The sequence below is a fragment of the Cyclopterus lumpus genome, chromosome 22 (assembly GCF_009769545.1).
Source record: "Cyclopterus lumpus isolate fCycLum1 chromosome 22, fCycLum1.pri, whole genome shotgun sequence".
In the NCBI taxonomy this organism is placed as follows: Eukaryota; Metazoa; Chordata; class Actinopteri; order Perciformes; family Cyclopteridae; genus Cyclopterus; species Cyclopterus lumpus.
In genome coordinates, this window is record NC_046987.1 from 18,284,908 (window position 1) to 18,310,512 (window position 25,605).

Here is a 25,605-nt window from a genome sequence, read left to right on the forward strand (position 1 = left end):
TTAAAGTGATTTTATTCTGATCTTCGGGGCAGCCATTTTAATGTGATGATGCTGCTTTAAGCCACGCGCGCGGTAGGAACTTTATTTTAAGCCGCGTTGCTGTTAACAGCCGTATAATTATCCTAACAAATGGGCCTGACAGGCATAGAGTCTCTGAGCAGGATAGGAAAGAAGAAAAAAAAGAAAAAAGAAGATCTGTCTCTGTGATTGGCCAGAATCAGAGCAGAACCTCCTCCCAAAAAAGCCGGCGTGATGCAGCGCCGCCATCGCAGCCCCTTTTCCTCGCTCAGTGTATGCTTCACACTGGATGAATTTGACGCAAAACTGAAAGCGGTCGAATATTATCCACAAGGTGAGAACTATTTTTGGAAGCTCCATGTTATGACTGCAGTGATCATTTCTCACCAGAGGATGTCACCGGTAGGAGTGTCTCCAATCTATCTCTCTGGAAGGGGTGGGGTGAAGATTCATTTTTATTTTGTATATATTATTTTGTCCTTCTCCTGAAGGTAAAATGTGAATGATTTCATCCGATTCCTCGCATGCTCTAATTTAAAGTTATAGAGTTACGCAGGAGGAAAAAGGCGCGGGAGCCATTCTGAATAAAGAGGTAAAAAGAAGAAGAAGAAAAAGAAATACATGAAATAAGCTGCAACACACACATCCTTGGGTTAGAATTATATTCTTTTAAAACAATTTTTTGAATTTAATCTGAAAAAGTAGAGCACCAAACAATAAAGTCCCTCGTAGCATAAAAGAGGCACTCCGTCCCGACTAACCAGATATAGCTAAACAACAGGTTGGCTACTGAGGTTTCCTTCCTCTAAAGATCTCAGCTGAGAGGTCAAATGATTCGTCCTCTGTGTGTCGAACAGGGAATTATTTCATATAGACATGAGAGGCACAAAGCAGTTCAGTCAATATAAGTATACACAATAAAAACAAAACACAAACACAATCTGAATACACACTGTATGCCAAAAGCAAACGGAAGGCTTTTACTTGTTCCTTCACACCTTATCAGCATTCTGCACCGTCACGACAAATAAAAAGTACATGAAATCAAAAAGCCATACGCACATCTTTTCCGGAAAAAAAAGAAGAAGAGAGAAGGGAAACACAGGATTAAAGCAGTGCACCTTTTTCCAATTATTTTTATGTAAACATGAGCGAACAACAAAAGTGTTTTTTTTTTTTTTCTTCCGATTTTTGAAAAGTCCATTCTGGTAACTGGTAACGCAACCAACTTTGAAGATGCGAATACACTTTATGTATTATATATTTTTTAATCCAGTGAGCGATCGACACTGTGCTATTCATCGACACTCGTTAAAACCTCCGTCACGTCAACCGCAGACTCGTTGTACCTCTTAAAAAGATATTCAACACTGCAAAAATAGTTTCAAAATCATAAAAACACACAAATATGTACAGAGAAGAAGTCATGATTACTTTGAGCTGACGCACAGTAATAGTCAACCCACTCACGCCGTTAACGTCATTACTTTAGTATTTACTTACAGTAAAGTGATATCGATTCATCCGGGTTACACTTGAAATGCAAGAAAACATACTATTGACTGATCATCATAGCCCCTTGAATTAGTGTGCAACGTGTTTCAATAAATGAAAAAGAAAGAAAGAAAAAAATAAAACGACTGGAATGTTTAAAAAAAACTAACACAAGAGAACATAACAAGTTTTACTCCCTTATTTTTCACCGACCACGTCAGTTAAACATCAACAAGATGAAAAGGATGAAAGTGCATCGTCAAAAACTCATAAAATGCTTCTGGTCATCTGTATAAGAGAGAGAGAGAGAGAGAATAAACGCTGTTTAATCAAAAAGCAAATACTATGAGATCAAAAGCAATGCCAGCGCGGCTTTACTGCATAACTGCATCACTGCTGCATAAGTACAGATATACCATATAAATAGTAGTCAAATATTTACCAGTATCAATAAGTGCTCACGCTCTAATATATAAATACGTCTTACAGTATTCATAATTACATGTTCAACTTCCTCTATTTTTGTGCAATAGCAAAATCCCATGCATTTTTTTTTTTTTTTTTACCAAGATTAAAAACCACAACATTTAGAAAAATGCAACATAAGAAAAAACATTTCTTAAGATTGTTTTTTTTCACGTAAAATCAAGCCGCGTCCGTCGGAACGAGAAAGAAGCCGACGCTTCTGAATAAAGCCGACCTCGGCATTAGTTCCTTACGACCTTCTCGTGGCAAAAAAAAAAGAAATAAAAAGATGAAAAGCAAAACTATTTTTTAAATTTTGTTTAAAAAAAGGCACAGACGCTCGCTGCTTGATTAGAAGCACCAAACTGCACAAGAAGCGTCTACTTAAAAATTTTGGTCAGACTGTTTTCATAACACATGTACTTTTCCCCCTTTTTATAAATAGTCTTTATTTACTGCACTACTGCGTCACACCTCGATATGATTACATTAAACAACAGTCTATTTTCAAAGTACACATACAGTAAAATACACTGTTTGTATGCATCTAAGAAGGAGTATATACGTTAAGGACATTTGTACAGAATCCATAAATATAATTTATGTGCAATAGTACGCAAACTACTATGTCAAACAAAAGGCATATTAGCATAATATCTTTCCATATTGCACCTGCACCCAATAATGATTCCTCCGCCTCCGCGAGACATCCTGCTGCTCGTCCAATCATCTCCAAGAGCCCGAAGACAAGAGCACATCCGACGTGGTGGGCTTCTTCTTCTTCTTCTTCTTCTTCTTCTTCTTCTTCTTCTTCTTCTTCTTCTTCTTCTTCTTCTTCTTCTTCCCTGCGAAGGTTTGATCCCCACTCGGATCTAAAAAGGAGCTGCGAGACCCGAAGAAATGTTATCATATTGCCTCTAATTGGATAAAGATGAGGTTATGTGCCTAAAGGGCTGAGGACGACAAGGTTGCAGGTGTCGCGTGGAGAGGAGGAGGGGCTGTCGGCTCCCGGGTCAAATCAAGGAGACAGAAAGAAAGAAAAAAGGAGGGGGGGGGGCTTTCAGTGAGGGTCCTCTGTGGTGATCTTCAACGAGGCGATGGCTTTCAAGCAGGTCTGGACGATCTCCTCCTGCCCGCCGTCCACGGGGTCGAGGCTTTTCTCCCGACAGGCGTCCTCTCCTCCGGACTCGGGCCCGTGGACCGATCCCTCCCTGCTGCTGCTGCAGCGCTGGCCCTCGCTGCTCTGGGGGCTCGGCGCCGAGGAGGAGGAGGCGACGTCGTCGCCGGAGGGAGGCGGGGAGTGCGACATCTGGAGCCCTCCGACCGGGACGACGGGGAGCAGACTGCGGGCCTGCTGCTGGGAGTGAAGAGGGAGGTGGCTGAGGATGTTCTGGGGTTGAGAACTGGCAGCGCCGGGCGGACCGGGAGCCAAGCCGCTCCTTTGATCCTGAAAACGACATATCGGCAGCGTGAAGCGGCAGGTTTTTTTTAGACATCGCCAGGATCATTTCTCATGTGAAAATATATTACAGGTAGCAAGAATGTGAGAAGTATGGTTAGTAAACACATGGAGAGCACAGAGGCCACAACTTTACAATCCATTAAACCGCCTTGTGGTATTCTATATTTCTGTTATTGTCAATAAATCCAATGAAAAGATCAAAAAAACAATGCGTCGGGGTCTCACTAAAAGATTAATGGTCTTTAAAGCTCTTTTCTTGTCTTCCGATCACCCGAAGAGCTTTTTAACATATATCCATTCACCCCTTCACTCCCATTCACACACTGACGGGAGGAGCTTCCAGCTGCCCCGTTCGGACCGTTTAATCATTCACACGCATCGATATGGACGAGCGGAGTCGGTGGAAATCGAACAAATGCTTTGATTGAAGGACAATCCGCTCTACCACTGAGCCACAGTCGATCGATTCCACTTAAAAAAAAGAGCTAAATGCTTTCCTAGAGCAGGATAGTGTTGAGCAAACACAACTCAAACAGAGCTGAACATTGTATTTGTTGGGGACTATTTTCAGCTGTGGATCGATACACATTTTGGGTAGAATTCATAACCAGCTAGCTGCCAAATATTGTATCGACTCAAAATAAAACTACAGTGTGTGGTCATGGTGTTGAAGGAAAGCAGTGCAGCGGTGTGGCGCATTGATAAAAACAACGCGTCTCGATACGTACCATCTCCATCTCAAAGGCTCCGTGTTGAGCCATCTCCATCTGCGCCTGGTGTCGGGTTTTCTCGCCACCGCCTTTGTGTTGGTGCGAGCCTCTCCGCGGAGAAACCGCCCTCAGCACGACTCTTTGCCGGCCTCGGATTGAGGACTCCCGCTTTCCGGCCAGCTCCGTTCCAGTTGACACGGGTCGCTCAATCGAGACCGGCGAGAGGTGCTGGATGGGCGTGAAGCCCGGCGAGGCAGCCCTCCGCGGAGAGGCGTCCCACCTGGGAGAGGAGCGACCTCGCGGAGAGAGCTCTCGCCTCGGGGACGGGTAACGCAGGCGTGACGGGGAGGGCTCCCTGATGGGAGACTCCCAACCGGGAGAGAGCAGGCAGGACGAGTAAGGGTCGAAGAGGAAGCCGGCCTGGTCCGGGGACAGCATCGTCAGAGAGTCTTCGTCCAAGGACTTCTCCCTCTGGTCGAAGACGGGTCGGTGATCCGAGCCGGTCCGCCTGCCGGAGGACTGCTGGCGGACGTCGGCGCCGGGCAGAGAGGTGAGGGAGTAGACGTGGAGGGCGGCGGTGGCCGTGACCGCCAGAGAGGTCACTCCGCACGCCTGGGGGCTCGTGCTTCTGGAGCGCAGCTTCGGGCTGGAGTCGCCCTCGTATTCGTCGTCCTCGTCGTCGTCTTCATCGATTTCGTCGACGTCTTCGTCCATTCCGTCGGAGTCCTCAGCGTCGGAGAACTGGTGTTTGGCCGTGTGTACCGCCTCCGTCTTGGAGTCTTGTTGGCTGTCGTCCACTTTTAAAACAACAACAACAACAACAATAAAGCATCAGTTTGGTCTGATTAGTTCATGAATCTGCATGGATATTTGATATGCTGGTATCTTACCATGTTCCTGTATCTCCGTGTCATCCATCGTCACTGACACCCCCAGTTCAAGACATTTCTTCATGTGTGCCTTTGACTTCATATGTTTAGTCAGGTTTCCTGGAAAAGACCAAACAAAAGTAATAGTTAAGTTTCCATTTCTGGCTGAAAGATAGCTCAATTCTTCTTAAAGGAGCATATTTGAACCAAAATGTTATTTTATTGGTCAACATGCCAGCCAAGTCCAGCTCAGAAAATTCCACCAGAAATTTCTAATAATAAAGCTGATTTTGCACCATTCAGTAGTTATATATACCTATATATATTTTTTAAATTATATATATATATATATATATATTTTTAATATATTCATATATATATATATTTATATATATATATATATATATATAGCCTGGGAAGCCTGGGTCGGCCTGCTGAACCTGCTGCCACGCGACCCGACCCCGGATAAGCGGGTGATAATGGATGGATGGATGGATATACATATATAAATATATATATATATATATATATATATATATATATACGCATACATACATACATACGTATATATATACTATGTATATACATATACATATATACATACATATATATATATACATATATAAATATACATACATATGCATATATATACATAAATATATATATTTTTTTTTTTCTTCAAATAATCTTGTTTCAATCAAACACTGTATATAGTGAGTGTTTTGCATTTTTTATTCTCACTCACCTTTAGTTTTAAAAGCAAAGTTGCAGACCCTGCAGATGTACGGCCTCACGTCCGTGTGGGTCCTGATGTGTTTCTTCAGCATGCTCGGCTTCTTACAGCGAATGCCACACTCCTCGCAAATGTATTTCCCCCGGCCTCGACCTCTGACATACACGTAGTCTTCATTGGACTTGTACCTGAAAGACGGAAACGGTATCCCAATGAACAAAGGCGTGAAACGGGCCTCGGACAGACAGTGAATGCACTAGCATCCTGTTACAGCTGCTGTCAGCAGAACTGAGTGTTATCATAACTAATATCTCAACTGACCCTCCATCGAAGATCTTAATGCGCGTTGGCACTGTTTGGGTTGTGGAGGCCTCCCTCTCTTTCCACTCCTCCTTGGCGCTTTTCACTCTGCAGCTGATGTCTTTCACCTTCTTCCCGTAGGTGACGTCCACCTCTTTGGGCTCCGGTTTCCTCTGCAGCTGAATCAGGCGCGCAAACATTTTGTTAACGTGCATTTTAAGTGCACACCGTATCGACAACGTAACGCGATGCTTCCAATATCGTATGTCGCGCATTGGTGTTACACAGCATGTTTTGGAAACATGAATTATGCTGCTGCGACAGGTGCCGTCACTCAAATTTAGTTGATTTTTTGGGGGTTTCTTATCTCTGAAAGCTCAATCAATCTTATCCGGCTAAATCACGACTGCAGCAGAGAAAAAAGACATTTACTCGAATATCATTTTGGTTTCTGGTAGTTTCCAGACGTATTTTTTTATGCAAACGGTTAAATGTAGAACTAAGTGATGAATCAAAGCTTATGGCATCATAACTTTGCAGCGGGCAAATGATTTCCAGAAACCTGCCAATAGTGACTGAAGCTTCTGCCAAACGATTTTACGAGTTGAAATTCTGCGTAATAAGGTCTTTTAAACTTTTCTTCATTTCAGAAATGCATGATGGGCAACCAAAGTGGAAAACTGCCCAGTGCAGCTTGATTATGTGTAGAGTGATACTAGCCAGACCAATTAAATGTGTCATCGATATGGCTTTGCTCTGAAGGGTGGGAACAAATCTTTTTTTTTTTTTTTATGTTTTAGACTGTGGTGTGCTTTACCGGGACTATTTTTCCTCACCTGCTCCATGGTCTGCCTCCACAGGATGAGGGACGACACTAGTTTCCCCGTGCCGGGTTGACACATGGCCGCCACGGTGTATATGACCTTGTCCCCCCTCTGTTTGGACCGCAGCAGAGCCAGGGCGGTGCTGGTGCTCAGCTCCAGAGGGTTCGGGTTGTGGGAGCTCACACACCAGGTTGTGTACACGGAGGAGAAAGGGGCGTTGCTGTGGGAGCAGCTCGGCTTGGTGCGGTTGAGATAACACCAGCTCACTCCCGTCGTCGTGCGGAGACTTGGAAACAGTCTGGAATTCTCCGCGTCCGAGATCAGGAGGTCTCGACTGGCGACCAGCTGCCCCACCGTGTCCATCTGCACCCGTTTCTCCGTGCCAACTTCTTTCCCTTCGCCGACTGATATCGTAGAATAGGGAGCTGAGCTGCTTTCCATGGCTGACTCAACGCCGTGGTCGCCGGCCTCCGTCTCTTCCCGTGTGATAAACGTACTCATACGCGAGTCATCCGGAGCGTGAGGCGCGGATGCACCCAGCATCTCTGACCTGAGGCCCTTCTCCTCGCTCAAATTACACTTCCCCAACTCCACGGCGCTCAGCTCCTCCACGATCTGCCCGAACATTCTTTCCTCTTTCACCCGTTTTTGCTGCTTGACCTCCATGAAAAGGTCCATGCTGCTGGCGGGGGACAGCATCCGCTTGTTGGTGCCGCCGCTGGAGGCGTTGGTGGTCGAGATGGTTCTGGAGGTCAGAGAGAGGGGGATGCCCGTCTGGAGCTTCGCCGATGACAAATCAAGGGCTTCGACATTGAGGCTGTGCGGCGTCGAAGGTGGTCTGCTGTACGCCGATACGTTATGAGGATCCAGATTCCCCGACAAACGGGAAATCTGACTCTGAGAGGAGGACGTGGTGGAGCTCACGCCGTCGTACTGATTGTCAAAGATCTGCGATACTGAAGTGTATGTGATACTGCCGTGGGATGGCACGTGGGTCTGTATCCTCACGGGGACTAGAAGGCTCGGTTGCGACAGCTGGGGGAACGTATTCCCCGCGGAGAATATCGGCAAAGTCTGCGGCAGAGCGGCAACTGCCGCGAACGGAGGGGAGCTGCTGCTGTGGTGCTGCGGGAACGCCTGCGATGGGACTTGTGTCACCTCAGTGTCCATATTCAATGACTCCTGCCGCACCAAGTTCCCCCTCCTACTCTCCCTCACAGCTGAGAGGCTGACGTCCACCGGTCGACCTTTGGATGTGGGGGAAAGGCTGCCATAGTCAAACGATATGCTGCGCACCTCTGGGAACTCCTTGCGCAAGTTGCACGGCGCCTGCTCCGAGGCAGAGCGTCTCATTTCGTGTTGTTGCCGCTGGTTGAGCACAGAGAGGGAGCGCCCGCTCCCCGGCACCGCTAGGAGCTCCAGCGGTTTGCCGAATTCATCCTGCCTGGCCGGAGAGACCGACTTCAAACTCTCATCCCTGTCAAAGGAGAAGGTGGAGCTGTAAGATAAGTTGCTGTCTTGGCTCGGGCTGCGGGAGAGACTAGTGCAGGCAGACTCGAAACTGGATTCCCCAGAGGAGTGCTCGATGTCGGCTAGGCGGAGCCTTTTCTTCTTTGGGGGGAGCTTTTCTGGAGGAAATTGTGCTAACGTTTCGCTCCTCTGAGGCCACTGAAACTCCTCCACGTGCTTCTCGGCCTCCTTCACCTGCACCTCCGGGGCCTTTTCTGGACTGTCGGGCTCTACCGTGACCCTGATTTCCGGGACTTGTATGTTGGGCTGACGCACAAGTTTGGGGCCCAGTTGAAACGATTGCCTCAGCATGCTGTCACTCCTTTCCAACTCGTAGGATTCACTCGCCTCCATAGCTTGAAACAGAGGCATACTATCCTGTCTCTGCCCATGGTACTTGTAGGATTCGGACTGTTCGGAGTGAGGCCTGTTTATTGAGTTTGTGTGCTGGATAACAGAAATGACGTTCCCTAAAGTTTTCCTCCCGGACATTTCGGGGCTCACCGATATGTCCATGTCACACCTGTCCATCTGTGTGAGCATACATAAAGAATGCCCTTTTCCTAATGCCATGAGGCCCACGGCAGCTTCTTTTGAATCGTAGTCATTACTCGAGTCAAACATGTCTTCGCACTGTTCGGGATGGCCCTCGTATCGACCGGGCAAATCTTCCTCCTCCCTCTTCTCTTTCCGACGCTTCCGCGTTGCCAGTTCCATCGCGTGCCTCTGATGGCTCATACTGGAGGCCGCGGAGGGGTGGTTTTCCATCTCCGATCCCGCGGACGAGGTGCCGCTCTCGCTCATCTTTCCGTGGCCGTCTGCGTCGCCGTGGCCGTCGTGCGCCGAGTGTTCGAAAGCAGCTTGCCGCCTGAGCCTCCTTGTGCCCCCGGTGCTCGTTCTCTCGTCAAACGAGTGGCTGCCTCTGAGGGCCTGAGGCATAGTCAGACACACCGCCGGGGACGTTGGCATCGAGTTGCTCCTCATCAGAGTCCCCCCGTCGGAGCCGGCGTCTAACTGCAGTTCTTTTACCTCCTCCCTCGTGAACGACTTTGTGTTTATTTTGATGGGTTCACCGGCGTCTTTTTCCTGGGTGAACACGCGGGACACTCCTCTCTCCGAGCGTCTCCCCGTGTACTCGTCCGAGTCCGTGCTGCAAGCCACAAAAGCCGCCGCCTGTTTGGGGCTCGGCCTGTAACACTTGCCGAACATAATTTCTTGGTAGGACTTTGCGTTGGTGTTCGGAGGGCCCGTCTGGTGCTCGGTGCTCTCGGAGCGCGAGAAGTAGCCGGAGTCCGTGCTGCCCTTGCTGGACTGACTCGGGAGGGACAGATTGTGCTCCGAGTCGCTGCTTCTTTTTTCGGACAGCCGAAGGGCAAGCCTCTGTTTGATCGTGCACGATTGAATTGCGCGGCCGGCCTCGGAGGCGTTGATTTCTTGGGGCTGGGGTGAACCGTCCTGAGCCGAGATCGACGCGGCTCCCTTTTTCTGAGCGATGAGATTCAGTACTTTCACAGCGGTGTTATCCGATCCCTCCACCGGAGAGTCCAGCAGCAGCAGCGGGTCGCTGAGCGCGTCCTCGTCCGTGTCCGTGCTTTGCTCCGCGTCGGAGAACAACTCTCCTTCCCCTTCAAAAGACCCCTGGTCCGCGTTGGCGTTGTAAGAACCGAGCTCCGAGAGCGTCGCCGTTCCCGCTTTGACGGAGTGAGCGTGGGACTTCCTGTGTTTGTATAAATTGCTCTTGGTTTTGAAGGAGAAGCCGCACGGGACACACGGATAGGGCCGCTCTCCGGTGTGCGAGCGGATGTGTTTCTTGAGCACGCTGGGTTTGGCGCACGCCCTTCCGCAGTAATCGCAAACGTACTTCCCGGGCTTTTGCGCCTTTTGCTCCACTTTGCACGCGGCGTCTGACAGCTGATCCATCCCTGAATGGGAACACTGGTGTTGGACTTCAGGTGGGCTGGTGGACTCTGTGGATCTCTGTCTGCCGATGGGAAACCCTTTCGTGGGCTCTGCTGGATACGGAGACTCCTCGTGGTCTTGATGGCTCGCGGACTGAGTTTGGGAGTGCTGGTCTTCAGACGTTTCTATGAAACCGCACGTGTCTCGGCTCTGACCTTCTCGCAGTTGCTGGTGCCGCCCCTCGCCTTCCAATTCGACCGATGGACTCCTCCTCGTCTGCGCCGCCTCCGAGGAGCATTTTGCCTGTGCAACAACATGTCTGTCCTGACCCTCAGTGGAGCTCTCCGCCCCCGCAGTAGTTTCAAGTGACTCCATGAATCCAATGTCACTTTCTTTGGGATCGATTTCCAAGGACACTACGTGCTATGTGACCGTAGTGATATTAACATATGTGTGAACTGACTGCGGGGAAGGGTCACCTGGAAGAAATCAGACAGAAGCTACAATTAGACAAATATGGACGTATGACAAATAATCACCTACACTAGGAGCACATACAGAGGCACAAGAGGGTAATCTAGTTATATAACCAGAGATCAAATCCCCTCCTTGAGAGTGAGAGAGAAACTGTTTCCCAAAAGTCCTTCAAATAAAATTGGAGTATAAAATTCATAACGAGCTCCTTCACAGCAGGAATGGAAAAAACATTATTTTCTCTTAATAAGCTTCTAAAAAAAAACAAAGTTCCTCATGTCAACCTTGGCTGAACGTTGTATATGCTTATTGTGTGTGTGTGTGTGTGTGTGTGTGTGTGTGTGTGTGTGTGTGTGTGAGAGAGAGAGAGAGAGAGAGAGAGCTGAATCAAATCCTTCATCACAGCAGCATCTACTTTCAACATCAAATCTACGTATTTTCCTTCACTGTGAAATGTCCCTTTTATTAATATATTTTGCAAAACAACAGGTAAATATCCACAATGTATCACCGAGGTACTTTTGTCTTTCTGCGTGAGTGTGTGTGTGTGTGTGTGTAGATGAGTCCAGCTGCACCTCTTTTCAACGTGATCTCTCCAAAAAGCATAAAGGTGAAGTCTTTCCTCCGATGGCAGACTCACAGTCAAACGCCTGCAGGTTCCTCGTCTCTGGTGGGATTTGAACTCTTTAGCTCGCCCGTCTCTCTAGTGTCATCATCCTTTACACACTGAGCTGCACGGGACGACACGCCGTCCTGTACGTAAACACAAGGCGGACTCCAAGAAGAAACCTCATCATCCCCCCCCCCCGCTATACTTTCTCTTCACGCCGTGGGGATGGGTCTCTGAGGGCACGTCGTTTCCATCTTCTCAGTATCAAACGCTGTGTCCTCCCTAACGACGTTATGTAAGATTATCTGGTTCAAACCCTCCGAGTTCCCCTTAATTAGGACATCCTCCGACTCTCACTCTCGTCCTCTCACTCCCTCTCTTTCTTTGTTAGCGCACCACACACTCCTCAGGCATTAACCAGAGGATACGGATCCAAGGTGACTCAAGAGATGCTTGAAAACAGCTGTGATCTGTAATAATCTCCCCTTTGTTGTTGTTGTTTTTTGTGTGCAAAAAGCATATCGCCTCTTTTGCCTGTTTATGGTTTAGTCGCTACGCTTTCAGACAGATTTCCGAGGGGCTTCTCCCATAGTCGGATAGAGAAAAAAGATAAAGAAGGATGGTCGAGCGCAGCCTCAGATTGGAACGATCCATGTTTCAACAGGGGAGGTTTACGGAGGTGAACTAAGTGGGGGTGCCCGGGGGGTAACAACATTCAGAGGCCCGGTAGGGAGCTCCCCTTCAAGGTCGGTCTGACCTCATTGCTATAGTTTTCCATCCTCGGTGAGCTCCGAGTGGAGGGAAGGGGGATACGGGCGCAGAGTGACAGCGAGATAAAACCCTCAGAAACAATGCATACCTTTAGACTAAGCACGATAGAGAAGGAACAGAGACGACCTATTCAGAGCCTCATTGACAAGTCCCTCCACCGATTCAGACTTTTCTTTTATATATATATATATATATCATATATAGACATATATAAAGCAGACATTTCACTGCAAATTGCTCTCGCTCCTAGCAACAAGCACTAACCGATACGAAAATATATGACACAGCAGCAATGACGTGCAACAACAGGAGGCAGGTGGGAGGCAGTAGGTGTGCTTCAGGACGACCGTGGTACAGTATGCCCCCGCGGATGGAGAAATGACTTCATGGTGAGATTCATTTGAATGGCAGACATTCGTGGGGGCTCATCCCTCACTGCTTGTCCACACACACACACACACACACACACACCACATACACACATGAGAGAGAGAGAGAGAGAGAGAGAGAGAGAGAGAGGACAATGAGCCAACAAATGCTGGCTGTGGCGAGCCCCCATCATGCCGCTGCATTACATCATATAGAGGCTAAGTTGGCCATGAAAGGGAGCAGGCGTGAAGCCTCCCGCTGACACACAAATCCATAAATATCATACAGGAGATGACCGGCTGCAGAGACGCTGGATGGTTTAAAAGAAAAAGAAAAGAAAAACACAACCCTCTGTGGTGCTCTGACAGCAACATAGCACATAGCATGCATCAGCCCCTCACTGTGATCAGAATGACATGAAGCACACGGTCTGATGGGAGAAGGGAAGAAGAAGAAGAAGAAGAAGAAGAAGAAGAAAAGAAAATCCACGGCTCAGCTGACATTCAGATATCAAACATAATCCTCATACAAACCTGACATTTGAATAGTCCCCCTGTCCCACAGCAACAGTCACATGTGACATTCCTCATGCTGCATAGTCCGCTCCATTCTCCTCATGTCGTGGGGTGGTGGAGGGGGGGTAAGGTGGGGGGGGGGGTAACAATAATGAAATAAATTAGCAGGGTAAAGTCCCATCAGTCATGAAGCTGCTGGCTGACTGGGTGTACATTAGAAGATCTATTGATGCGAGCTAGTCACCAGAGAAAATACCCAACCGTGACGTGCGGACCCAGGCACAAAAATAGCAAAGGGGCCCTGGGAGGGATTACACAACAGCCCACGTTTAAGGACGCTTTTCCTCTCTCTCTCCCTCTCTCTCTTTCTCTCTTGCTGCCTCCCCTCCCCTCCACACACACACACACACACACACACACACACACACACACACACACACACACGAGTGAGGAGTCAGATATTATGATGCGAAGAGCCAAAAACATCACCTTTCCTTAGACAGCAGGAGTCCATTCATGCCCCCCCCTAGATTCAGTCGTTTATTTCAGCCCCACATTGGATGAAGTTCATTGAGTTCAGTGTGATCTGAATCAGTCGGACCGGAGGATGCGAATAGAAGCAGGAGATGCAGAAGTGACACACGCGCTTTGAAGAGGCACTCTAATCACATGGTGCGGCCACTCTGAATGTACGTTTCCTCCAGCGTGACGCCGTTCATTCCGTCTAAGGAGAGCAACTCGGTGAAAAGACGGCTTTTTTGGCTGCTGCAGAAATTAAGACGTGTTCATCCGAATCCCGAGACACCGACACACTCTGCTCAGAGCCGGTTCTCTCGCTTTGTGAATGGAGAGAGAGAGTCGTGATGAGGGGTGTCATTAACGCGGCGAGGAAGAAAAAAAACAAAAAACAACAACAACAACAACAACGGGGACAATACTGCCGATTATGTGCAGCTGCAAACCTCTTCCTGTGAATCATATGCACGAGTTCGAGCCTCCGCAGAGACGTGAACTTCTGCTCACTGAAGACGTCCTCCCGACGTGACTCCACCACATTATACTTGATACAACTCTGCATGTTGCGTTCAAAATTGAGACTAATGACGTCATTAAGATAGGAGCGAGATGGAGGATGTTTGTGTGGGTTTTTTTTAAAAATTTGACCCCATTAATTTATTGACTATAAAGCAGCTTATCGTGACGTTGTTTATTATCGTTTCACACATTACATTACATGTCATTTAGCTGAAGCGACACAGCTACAGGGAACAATGCAGGGTTAAGTGTCTTGCTCAAGGACACATCGACTAGGGCGGGGATTGAACTAGGGCGGGGGTTGAACCACCAACCCACTGATTGAAGGACGGACCTACTAACCACTGACCCACAGTCGCCCCACATACACATAACGCATACGTCATTTATTTTTACCACAGTACATTTCATGTGTGCAATAAAAGATTTGTAATCAAACGAAATACACAGAAATACAATTTACCAGGTATTTTTTACTTTCTTTTAATTTGATGTACTCCACTACATTTCAGGGGGGGGGGGTAGTTTTTTATCCCACTTTATTACTTTAATAGCTACAGTTTCAGTTACTTTTCAGATATGGTGTATAAAGTACAAACTGTATAATTAGATCAATTACTATGTGTATTAAAGCGAGACAATGAACACCAGTCACGTTGGTGGTAAATGCCAAAATGTAGTTTAACAATGTTAAAGAAGCAGAAGTCATTAAAGTATGCGAACCAGCTTCATCTCAGCAACCTTTTCAGAGGGAAATATCGTGTTGTTTAGGTAACTCTCCAGGTAAAGATTTTAAATAGGAAACTTGACGTTAGATTAAACTTTAACAGCCTGAACACCACCTGCAGCCACAGGTTAGAGCACATGACGCGCCACTTGTTTGGACACGTGCCAAATAAATCTACATTTCTGTAATACTTTGTTCAGAAACTGCTCAGAATACAACAAACGACGAGTCTTTCCCCTCGATTCCGATGCTCAGTCAGTTTGCGTTGAAACGTTATAATTTACACAACTATAAATACTTCACCCGCTTTGACCATCCTCCTCAGTTTTCACTGTGTGCCGTTGGGTGAGAACAACTGGGTGCCTCTATGAATAGGAGTCCTTGGCCTTGGGGGGGGCGACGGCTCAGCCATATTTATCAGAGGTCTTTCTCCGAACATGAAGCTTACGCAGCAGAACAAAGGCTTTAAACGTACTTAAGAGTCCAACTTCACCTCTGAGTTCTAAATCCTGCACCGGACGGAAAGCCTTGATTTCCTGCAAAGTGGAACCTGTAATGTCACAGTGCACGTTAGAGACTCCCAGAGTGCCAACAAAGCAGAGAATGCAGAGGCCGTGTATTGACGGTATGGAATTGCAGAAAGCTATTATTAGCATCTAACAAGCCCAAGATGAGGTGGAAGCTAACTAACTGCACTGCAGCGGAGATCCATTATGCTGTGTTCGGTATCTAGAGGAGCGGCACTAAAATGGCTGATACTCAATGTGCAGTGAAGGTCAAGTCGCCCATCTCTATAAATATAATGGTCTGTCCCCCCCGGGAGGTTCCGCACCGCTTTCGGCATTTCCACCATCTGAAGCTCTGCTGACCGCCTCAAATCTGCCACAAATGTGCGTGTGATTGAGTGCCACGCAGGCACCCGACGACGAGCAGGCCTCTAATGATATTAGTGGTGAAACCGATGGGAGCGAGGGGAGGGGGAAGGGGCGCAGGGGACAACACACACACACACACACAGAGGGGGGTGTTTATGAATGGAAGGAATGAGGTGTTCCTCTCTGCTGGCTGTAGTGGCTGTCATGTGGCTGAGTGAGATATCACTTACAGGGGACACTGGACACTGCAGCTGACACAGACAACAATAACTATGATATGAACGCCCAAATTCTGCAGATCCACAATTCTCACTTGAAGCCTCATTCATCCGTTTTGGTCGGTCGACGGTCGTTTAATTTATCCGCCATGCTCTCTCAAACCAGGCGTACTTAATGCCATTATCACAGCGGCACCTGAACATTTTTTTTTTATCTTGACATGATTGTGTGTTTCCATGGCAACCGCGCCAACGTCTGTAGCCATTTCCCCGGGTTCCTGTCTACATATATATATAATTACCGCCACGCATTACAGCACCAAGACGGCAGAAATGAGAACACAGGCTTCGACCACACAGTGCGTCAATATGTGATCATGCAGGTTAAAATAGAGATGCTTGCAGTGTAAATTAGAATAAAAATCAATTACAAAGTAAAAGGCAAATGTTAGGTGGGTCTTTTAATATAAAATGTGTTAATTTAGGTCATGTGCATTTATCACAACATGACAAATGAAATGTTACTGTGCACAATATGTAGCCCATTATACTACAATATACCACAGCTGAAAGGATTAGTCAGTAACTATTACTATCAGCAACTATTTGAGAATTGATTCATCTTTTTTTTTTAAAAGCCAAAAATAAACTCGGTCCAGGTCTCAAATGGGAATATTAGCTGTTTGTTTTTTTGTCTTCTAGAACAGTAAACTGAGTATTTTGAGGTTTGGACCAACGCTCAAACCTAATTATTAATTAGGATTACCCCAAACAATGAATAGTTTAAATAACATGCAAATTAATAGATTAGTCTTGTGATATTAAACTAAAGATATTTGAGTGTGGGACACAGTTTGAACACGTCAACTTTTTAAATGGTGCAAACTATTAAATCTAATTAATCTAGAAAATACTCAACAGATTCATATTCAAGCAAAATAATAATTAGAACAACAATATTGAGCGTGTTAGTTTTAGCATGTCGGTGTATTTTCTATTTCCCCAAATGCTATAATTTGGGCAACATAACACAAAACTATGTCATGATGTGATCAAATCCTCAATAAACTATTAAAATTAAAGTAAATACATTGTATCAACTTTCATATGTCAGAGCTTCATATGTGACATGCCAATTGTATTATATTATAGCTTTAAGCTTCAGTTGTGTTTCATTTTACAAACATGTGTATGAGTGAAACTCGCCAACACAGTCCACTGTCAATTTGTCCTCACATGATTTGCATCCTCACATCTGTCTGTTGTTGTTGTTGTTTAGGGGAGCAGCTGTCACGCGCGGGTCCCAGGCTGGGGATAGCCTACTGAAGGGGGGGAAATGCACGGACGTGAGAACCCCTTACGAACCCCCCATGTGCACGTCATGGAACATTTGCAGAACAGGAACCTCCCACCTCCACAAGGCGTGCGACGGGCAGCAGACACAACAGGGAGACCTGCCTGCACCGGATCGTGTATTGTGTCTTAGGTGACACAATACACCGCTTTCTCTCGCAGGGCGGCGGCGGGTTGGCACACAGTTCCGGGCTTTAAAAACAAACGCGTGTCCGCGGGGACGCAGCAGCTGCGGGGAGCGGAGGCTTACCGGCGGTGACCGAACACCGGGCACCGGGCAGAATCGTTTCATTTCCACGCGCGTGTGTTCCGCTGCGTGACGGGGGTTCTTGTTTTCACGGGTCGCCCGTGCACAGCAGGCGAGGAGAGATCACGTTTGCGCCGTCAGCGTTCTCAAAAATGTCACGCAAGGCCGGAGTGTTGTTCCAGGTGTGAGCAGCAGGGGGCGCTACAAGCCAGGAGGAATCCAAGCAGTCAAGCTGATACGATCAAAAGATATCTTAACACATAATAATGATTTATTTCAGGGATATTACATATTGTTTTCCCCCACATGTAAATATTATATATATATATATATATATATATATATATATATATATATATACATATATATATACACAATATATATATATATATATATATATATATATATAATTATTTTCTTAATTTAAAGATGGTGCTTAAATACTTCACATGACTTACTTTATTTTATTTAAACATTTCCTCACATATAAAACATTCACCACAACACACAATGCAGCAGACTGCATGGAAATCACATACAGGTTTAAAAAATAAAAATAAATCCCAAAAGTGCAACAAAATTGTGAATAAAACAAGTTTCACAATTGTATGTCCGAGGTCACGTGATGAATAATTCATATACAACCTAAAATTGTCCCCAAGTTACCGAGTAAGTTACCCAGTGTAAAAATATGCAAGAGTCCATAAAAGGTTACACAGATCCAAACCAGTGATCACGTATTAATGTTAAGTATTTTAAAAAGATCATTTTTAGAAGTGCAGTAGATTTGATGTTCAGTGATTGAAACATGTACGATAAAACGCTGTGTTCTTCTCTCGGCCTGCAGCTTTGTCACTTCCTGTTCAGCTGATCCGGTTTCCCTTTAAGTGGCACCAGTGAGCCTCAGTGTCCAGGCCCACTGGCAAGGCATCTGGCCGATGGCCAGCTGGGGGAGGAGAACCCGCAGCCCGCTGGGCTTCACCGGCTCCCACTTCAGAGGGCCGTGGCCGACAAGCACCACCTTTCAAAACAACACATGAACAATGTTGACATGTTGATAGAACGAGAGAAATAGAGAGAGAGAGAGAGAGAGAGAGAGAGAGAGAGCGCTGCTCTGTGAACGAGTCCACCTCATTTCCCAGGATGCAGTGCAGTTATTGGCCATTCCAGCAGGGTTAGACCAGATAGACCGATATATTGAGCCCGTAATTAAATACTGTCTCCGTTAATATGATGGAGGTTCTTCTCTGACCGCAGCGAGACTACAGTCTGAGAAAAAAGCTAGATATTTTGTTTTATTCGCAGATATTAATTATCAATTTATGGTATTAGACCTGGAACTATTAGTCAATTATCTGATTAGTCAATCGTTAACTATTTCATTGAATTGTTTATACATTTAATACTTTTTAAGCCGTTATTCGTTGTCGGAAGTTTTCACTATTTTCTGACATTTCATTACTCACTAATTAATCAATTATTTGAGAAAAATAATTGTTAGATAAATTGATAATGAAAATAATAATTATTTGTAGCCTTACTACTATAATTATTTATGTAAACCGGTGACATGCATCCCCAGAGCCTCTTTACTACTAAACAGTACAGTGAGTTGCCCAAATACATAATGTAGTTATTGAGCGGTCGGCTGGAGATGGTACTGTGGTAAACATACGGAGAATATGGCATGAACATTGTTACATCTAACAGATATTGAAGTATGCTATTGGCGACTTCAGTTTAAAAACACAAGTGGCTGCCTTCAAATACCCATTAAAATCAAAGCCTTAGCTGCTAAAAAATCTGTTTTAATAAGGATCCCTTAAATATGACTTTTTAAAGAATTAGTAACACAGTGAAATCTTACAATTAAAAGATAAACTTATTGGTAAACAAAGTATGTAATGGAGGTTTCTAGATGACATTTCTGTGCTGCAATTTCTTGTTACTCAGCGGTCATCATATTATAATAATAATAATTATTATTACTTGACCAAAGCTCTCGTCTTACCTGAGTGCGTCCTTGAGTAACTGCAGGTTCATTCAGAATCACAGATCCATTATTGGGCCACTCCAGTAGAAGAGCAAAGATGCTCTTTTCCTGTGGTCTGAAGGTGTACCTGTCAACATACGTATAATTATTATCAATAATACAGGCCTCTGTATGAGCTTAGAAAATATCGTTAACAATATCTGATTCTATTTCACTTTAGTTTTTTTGACATTATGAGAAGGAGGACATTAAATCACAGAGAACTACAAAAAAAACATGTCAACGGTAAGTTTACCACTTGTGTAAAGTTAGCACCATCATCACCATCACTTTAAATCACATGCTATTTACTCACTCACTCAATAGTAGATACGTACTGTGATGCACAAAATGCAAAATAATGTGAAGGAACAAAGAAATCCTCACTTCAATAATTAGGGATTTCTTCTTTCTTTTTTTTACCTCAATATAAAGAACAAAAGGGGGGGGGGGGGGGTGATCTATTCCAAAGAAACCATACAGAAGCCCACCAGACTTTGGGAGTGACGGCCTCCTTCTGAACCCGCCACGCTGTAGTGTTGTAGATGGACTCCCCGTTGACCTTCAGCCACTGACCCATCTGCCTCAGACGCTCCTCAAAGATGGGCGAGATCCTTCCGTCGTGTGTCGGCCCGATGTTCATCAGCAGGTTTCCCCCGCAGGACACCGTCTCCACCAATGTCTGAAACGCCAGGTGGGATTTTATAAATTTAGAATACGAGAACGATTTCTTTAAACGCTAGAGGGGGGCGGATCCCTCACGTCAAACAGGACTAAAAACCCATTTTCATCGTCAATTTCGAATTAAAATCATTGAAGTTTCAGCTTCTCAAATGTAAATATGTGCTCATCAGAAAAAAAACGTGGCGTATGCAGACATGAAGGGCTCATTCTAAGCTGAGGAAAACACGAGGAGTCTTAGACTCATACACTAATTAAAACAAAATTATGAAAATGTAATTCCATTTCCACTAATAAATTCCTTGACATTTTAGACACTGGCCCTTTAAGCCAAATCCTCAATCTATAATAAAAAAACATTGGCAGGTGAATGAGGTGTCCATTGCTCACCGCCACGAGCTGCTGGATGGTGAGGTAATCGCTGAGAGGAGCGTTGCGTCTGTAACCCCAGGACTTGGTGTCGATGGTCATGCAGTTCTCCCACTTGCGGTCCAGCAGGTGTCCCGGCTGGTAGCGATCGTCGCAGGTGTAATATCCGCCGTGTTTGCAGATGGAGCCGAAGCCCCAGCGGTCGTTCGTCACCACCGTGTCTCGTACAGGACTGAGAAAGACAAACAGGTTTACGATCACGAGATGATAAATCTCGTCAAACACACACACACACACACACACACACACTCACTCGCCGCATGGGTGAATAATCACACCTGTCGTTGTAGAGCCAGGCCAAGAAGCCCGTGCTGTTCCAGTACTCGTCAGGTGCATCTCCGTCCCCGTCGGACCACAGCACCTCCGGTTTGTACTTGACGACGAGCTCGTGAAGCTCGGGCAGAGTTTTAGCGGTCGGGAAGTAGTTTGTTTTGAAGACGTTGGCGGCGTCCAGTTCAAAGAGCGGATTGAACCACTCAAAGAGGGAGTGATAGAGCCCTAAACGCAGGTCAGTATGAGCACGGAGGGCACTCGACACCTCGTCCACCAGGTCTCTTTTCGGCCCAACGTCCACTGCGTTCCAGTTCCAGGAGTTGTTTGAGCCCCAGAGTGTGAAACCTGAAAATATAGAGACAGAACAATATGCAGCATGGCACTAATACTAAAAATATGTAGAATTAATGTCCTCGATTCATAAAAAGTACTTTAAAAATACTTTTTCCATCATGTCACGTACCTTCATGGTGCTTTGTGGTCAGGACGATGTACTTGGCCCCCGATGAGGCAAAGATGTCCGTCCACTCTTTGGCATCAAAGAACTCAGCGGTGAACAGCGGTGCAAAGTCTTGATACTTGAAGTCTGGAGCGTAGTTCTTCTTCATGAAGTCCACATACGGCTTTGCTTTCTGCTTCTGCCAGTAGTACCTGGAACAGCAAACCAACACACAACAGGCTGAAGGAGGACGAGCCACTTCCTGAAGGGGAGCAATTTAGTTCTTGGGTGTGTTGCGTAACGCCCTCTGTGACTTTATTCACCGCAGTGGTCGGGACCTTCAGGCCTCAACACACGCAGCCAAATCACAATTACAATGCATCGATCGATCAAAGGCCAACTCAATAATCGTGGTTAATGATGAATAAGCATACAGTTATAATAGGAGTAAATTATGCTGATTAATCCCCCTGGGGGTTATTTGAACATTTGAAACGTGTGATTAATGAATCATATGTCAAGCAACATACATGTATTACTGTCATCAACACAGTTACTGTACACACACACACACACACACACACACGCACACATTTAGGAAGTTGGCATATAGCACTTCATTTGTAAACAACTGTGACCAGAAATAAAGTGTGCACAAGCTGCAGAATGTGAGCCGGTGTTGTTTTTACCAGTAGGAACAGGGAACTGGGAACAATAACTGGTCATTTGAGCTGGTAACAGGTAGGAATCGAACTGGTAATATGAGCTGGTATGATGGTCCCCAACCAGCTAGACCAGTTTTCATTACATGTAGTTAGGTTAGTTATGCTTCGGACACCCGGATGTCACCAACGGACCTTTTGTCTGTAATAAATGTATAAAACCATATCATGAAAATGTTAAATGAAAGAAAACAAACCCAAACTCACCAGAACCACTCGCTGCCGAAGCTCGGGACCGAGAAGACCCCCCAGTGTATGAAGATGCCGAACTTGGCCTGATCGTACCACTCCGGCAGCGGTCGGGAGTCGATCGACTTCCAGTTGGGTTCGTATTTCGTCGTCCCGTCGGTGCCGATCAACAGCATCGATAACAGGAAGTAAACCGGTAGTAAACTTCCCATTTCAGGTCAATAACGAAAAACACACGAGCTTCGAGATAATGTTTTAAATAAATCAAAACAAGCGCATAACAAGGAAGGAGTCAAACAACTGTCAACTGACCGTCACGTGAGGTTCGGCTTCTTGACAACGGTGAGGGTGTTTGATATGTTCACCGTCGTCGAAGCACCGAGGAGATGCAACGGCTCAGCCGACCGGACCGAACGGAACCCCGCCTCCCCGGGCAACGCCAGTGTTGTACATCTCGCGCTCCTTCGAGTTTCACGCATGCGCAGTCCGCCTCCTCTTTGCGGAAGTAGGTCATGTTTTGGTTTTGGACTCCCCGATGCATGGCTACGTTGACTGCCACTGTCATCTCTCTGCCCGGGATTTTGACAAGGTACGCTCGCGCCTCAAAGCACACCAGTGTGTTTTGTATCCGAGATATCTACTGAAGCTTCTTTATCCTTTTTTCTCTTTTCGTTGTCAGGACATAGAGGAGGTGGTGGAGAATTCAAGAAAGGTGAGCAGTGTGCGCGCAGAAGCGTCGTCCGCCATAGTTGTTGTGGTTTTAATTTGTGCTTTTATTACTTCCAAGGCTGGCTTGTTGGCGCTGTTAGCCGTGGCCGAGCATGCTGGGGAATTTGACAAGATTATTGAGTTGTCACGAAGGTAACTTACAACTTATTAGAGGGACGTGATTTGAGTTTCTCTTGTCTTTTTTTTTACTGACTTTTTTTCTTTTCTTCTTCTAGGTTTCCAGGATTCATATTTCCCTGCCTAGGAGTCCATCCTGTTCAAGAAGTTTCCCCAGAGCAACAGAGGGGGGCTTCTCTCCAGGTGGGCTCGCCCAAATTATTACAAAGAAAAGCCCAACATAGTTAATCACCCAGATATAAGGAAGGTCCTGCCAGAGGGCCATCCTCTCTGATCCATATTAGGGATATAAGTGTGCACTTAATTCACCTACATTTTCATTATCTTTCTCCGTTTTGTAATTCTACTGATGATGCTTAAGGCTACTCTGTATATCCTGTATATTATATTTTTGCAGGTTTTATTAAGAGATTATTTTAACCTTTTATAATAAAAACAACAGGATAGAGATGATAGGAAACGAGAGGAATAACATGCATAGTGAAGAAATATAGGATGTTTTTAATTTGGTCTCTTTCTCTCTGCAGGATCTAGATGCAGCTCTACCCATAATAGAGAAATACAAAGACCACCTTGTGGCCATCGGGGAGGTAATAATACAGAATCTCTGATGTGAATTAATTGAAAAGCATGTTTCTTTTTTTTTGGCAATCATGTTCACAGTGAACTCTTTTTTTCCATCCGTTATTTTAGGTTGGTTTGGATTTTACACCCAGATATGTCAGCGGTGAGACTGACAAAGAAAACCAAAGGCAGGTCCTCATTCGTCAGGCACAGATAGCCAAGGAACTGGACCTCCCTCTGTGAGTCATACTGTAGTACTAGATGATAATAACAAAGTAATGTATGTCCAGTCAGGTGCACAGGTGAAAAGGCAAAAGTAATATTAAGAAAATGTCGTAGTTGTACTCAATTAATTGTTTTTAAGAGCATCTAATCAGTGCTGTGTATGACAACAGTCCACTCACACACAATCCTTGACTTTAAGAAATTATTTAATTAATATGAACAAACAACTATTGGTGGCGTTCCCTCAATATAACATGCACAGCAGTTTTTCCTCAAAATACTTTTTAAATACCTTTTTAAAAAAATCTCAATATGCATAAAATACATAATGTGTCCCTTAACAAACAGACATCCATAATATTTGCATGTTTAATTTATTTTCAGAAATGTTCACTCACGGTCTGCAGGAAGACCCACCATCCACCTGCTGAAGGAGCAAGGTAAGCATTAAAGTTGAGATTCTCTGGCGTTTAGTCGACTTGTTTAGAAGGTAACTGCAGTTCCTCTAAATGTCCACTAGGTGTCACAAAAGCCCTGCTTCACGCTTTTGATGGGAGACCATCTGTTGCCATGGAGGGAGTGAAGGCTGGATATTTCTTCTCCATCCCACCATCCATCATACGCAGTGATCAGGTACAACAGAGCACTTGTCTGGTTAATATACTTAATATACTCTGTAAAACAGCCCAACCTGGTCAAACCTTTCCCCTTGATGTCACTAAAGCATGCTGTTTACTCCGACACATACATATTACTATTTGTACATTAATGTGTGTAAATATGCAAATATCATTTAGAAATTAAATTGTACACAGCCTCTTCAGCCAACACTGACTTTATCACATTGAATGTTAATGATCGAGGTTCTTTTTGTGCATTTTCCACCAAGAAGCAGAAACTCGTGAAACAGTTGCCGTTAGAGAACATCTGTCTAGAAACAGATTCACCTGCTCTTGGTCCAGAAAAACAGGTAAAATGTTGTTGTTTTTTCTCCCTCATTTGCATTGCGTGTTCTATTTTTAAAAGGATATTTGGAATATATAGCTTTTTATTTTATATTATTAAATTTTCAACACTACTAAATGCGTCCATCATTGAAACATTCGTGCACTTATTGTAAATCTCTTTGGATTAAAGCGTCAGCTAAATGAAATGTAACGTAATGTAATTCACGGCTTATCATTCTTGTTCTGCGTCCTGAATGCAGGTGAGAAATGAGCCCAAAAACATCTGCATCTCTGCCGAGTACATCAGTAAGATTAAAGGAGTCTCGCTGCAGGAGGTGATGGAGGTGACGACGCAGAACGCTCTCCGGCTCTTCCCCAAGATAAAGTCTGCCATCAGACCCTGAAGCCGTTTATTTCATCAGTCATTTAATGTGTCTGACTGAAGATGTCCTGAAGATGTAAATTAAGACGTTATGTTAATCAGAGTCTTAGGCTAAGACACCTTCATGTGGACTATGTAACCTTACTTTATCTCCATGTATTCTTCAAATAAAGGAAGATAAGCAAATCATTTAACACACACGTTGGATATTTTTCATATGTGAAACCAACATTTCGTAAACATGTTACAAAAACATCCATCATGATTTAAACAATCATATTATTGTAAGCTGAATAATCATGACATGCCACTGTGTTATAGCTAAACTCTAATGGCCATGGATCAGTGGCAGTTCACAGCTTTATGGGGCATTGCTGCCTTTAAGTGCACTCTTCCTTT

The 25,605-nt window shown here is 45.3% G+C and overlaps 3 protein-coding genes across 5 annotated transcripts; 1 reads left to right on the plus strand and 2 right to left on the minus strand.

The window, feature by feature from the left end:
* Positions 1–673: 673 nt before the first annotated feature.
* Positions 674–13,423, minus strand: hivep2b (HIVEP zinc finger 2b). Its single transcript, XM_034562616.1, has 7 exons — positions 13,041–13,423; positions 6,888–10,762; positions 6,073–6,230; positions 5,764–5,939; positions 5,040–5,138; positions 4,168–4,946; positions 674–3,424 (listed from the first exon to the last, which is right to left on the minus strand). Exons 2-7 carry the CDS (start codon positions 10,656–10,658, stop codon positions 3,038–3,040), a joined length of 5,370 nt encoding a protein of 1,789 aa, XP_034418507.1. The 5' UTR covers positions 10,659–10,762; positions 13,041–13,423; the 3' UTR covers positions 674–3,037.
* Positions 13,424–17,918: 4,495 nt separating this feature from the next.
* Positions 17,919–22,646, minus strand: fuca2 (alpha-L-fucosidase 2). Of its 2 annotated transcripts, XM_034562688.1 has the most exons (7): positions 22,261–22,645; positions 21,356–21,543; positions 20,898–21,237; positions 20,581–20,791; positions 20,001–20,191; positions 19,489–19,597; positions 17,919–18,498 (listed from the first exon to the last, which is right to left on the minus strand). In XM_034562688.1, the coding sequence occupies exons 1-7, from the start codon at positions 22,452–22,454 to the stop codon at positions 18,361–18,363; spliced, it is 1,371 nt and encodes a 456-aa protein (XP_034418579.1). In that variant the 5' UTR covers positions 22,455–22,645; the 3' UTR covers positions 17,919–18,360. The 2 variants fall into 2 exon arrangements, with proteins under 2 accessions (XP_034418579.1, XP_034418580.1); XM_034562689.1 differs by lacking the exons at positions 17,919–18,498; positions 19,489–19,597 and adding an exon at positions 19,619–19,905 and having other exon boundaries at positions 19,966–20,191; positions 22,261–22,646.
* Positions 22,647–22,729: 83 nt separating this feature from the next.
* LOC117751136 (putative deoxyribonuclease TATDN3) lies at positions 22,730–25,402 on the plus strand. 2 transcript variants are annotated; one of them, XM_034562713.1, is made up of 10 exons: positions 22,730–22,831; positions 22,922–22,954; positions 23,030–23,103; positions 23,187–23,271; positions 23,616–23,678; positions 23,782–23,891; positions 24,262–24,317; positions 24,398–24,510; positions 24,770–24,847; positions 25,085–25,402. In XM_034562713.1, the coding sequence occupies exons 1-10, from the start codon at positions 22,778–22,780 to the stop codon at positions 25,226–25,228; spliced, it is 810 nt and encodes a 269-aa protein (XP_034418604.1). In that variant the 5' UTR covers positions 22,730–22,777; the 3' UTR covers positions 25,229–25,402. The 2 variants fall into 2 exon arrangements, with proteins under 2 accessions (XP_034418604.1, XP_034418603.1); XM_034562712.1 differs by having other exon boundaries at positions 22,742–22,831; positions 24,767–24,847.
* The last annotated feature ends 203 nt before the right edge of the window (positions 25,403–25,605 follow it).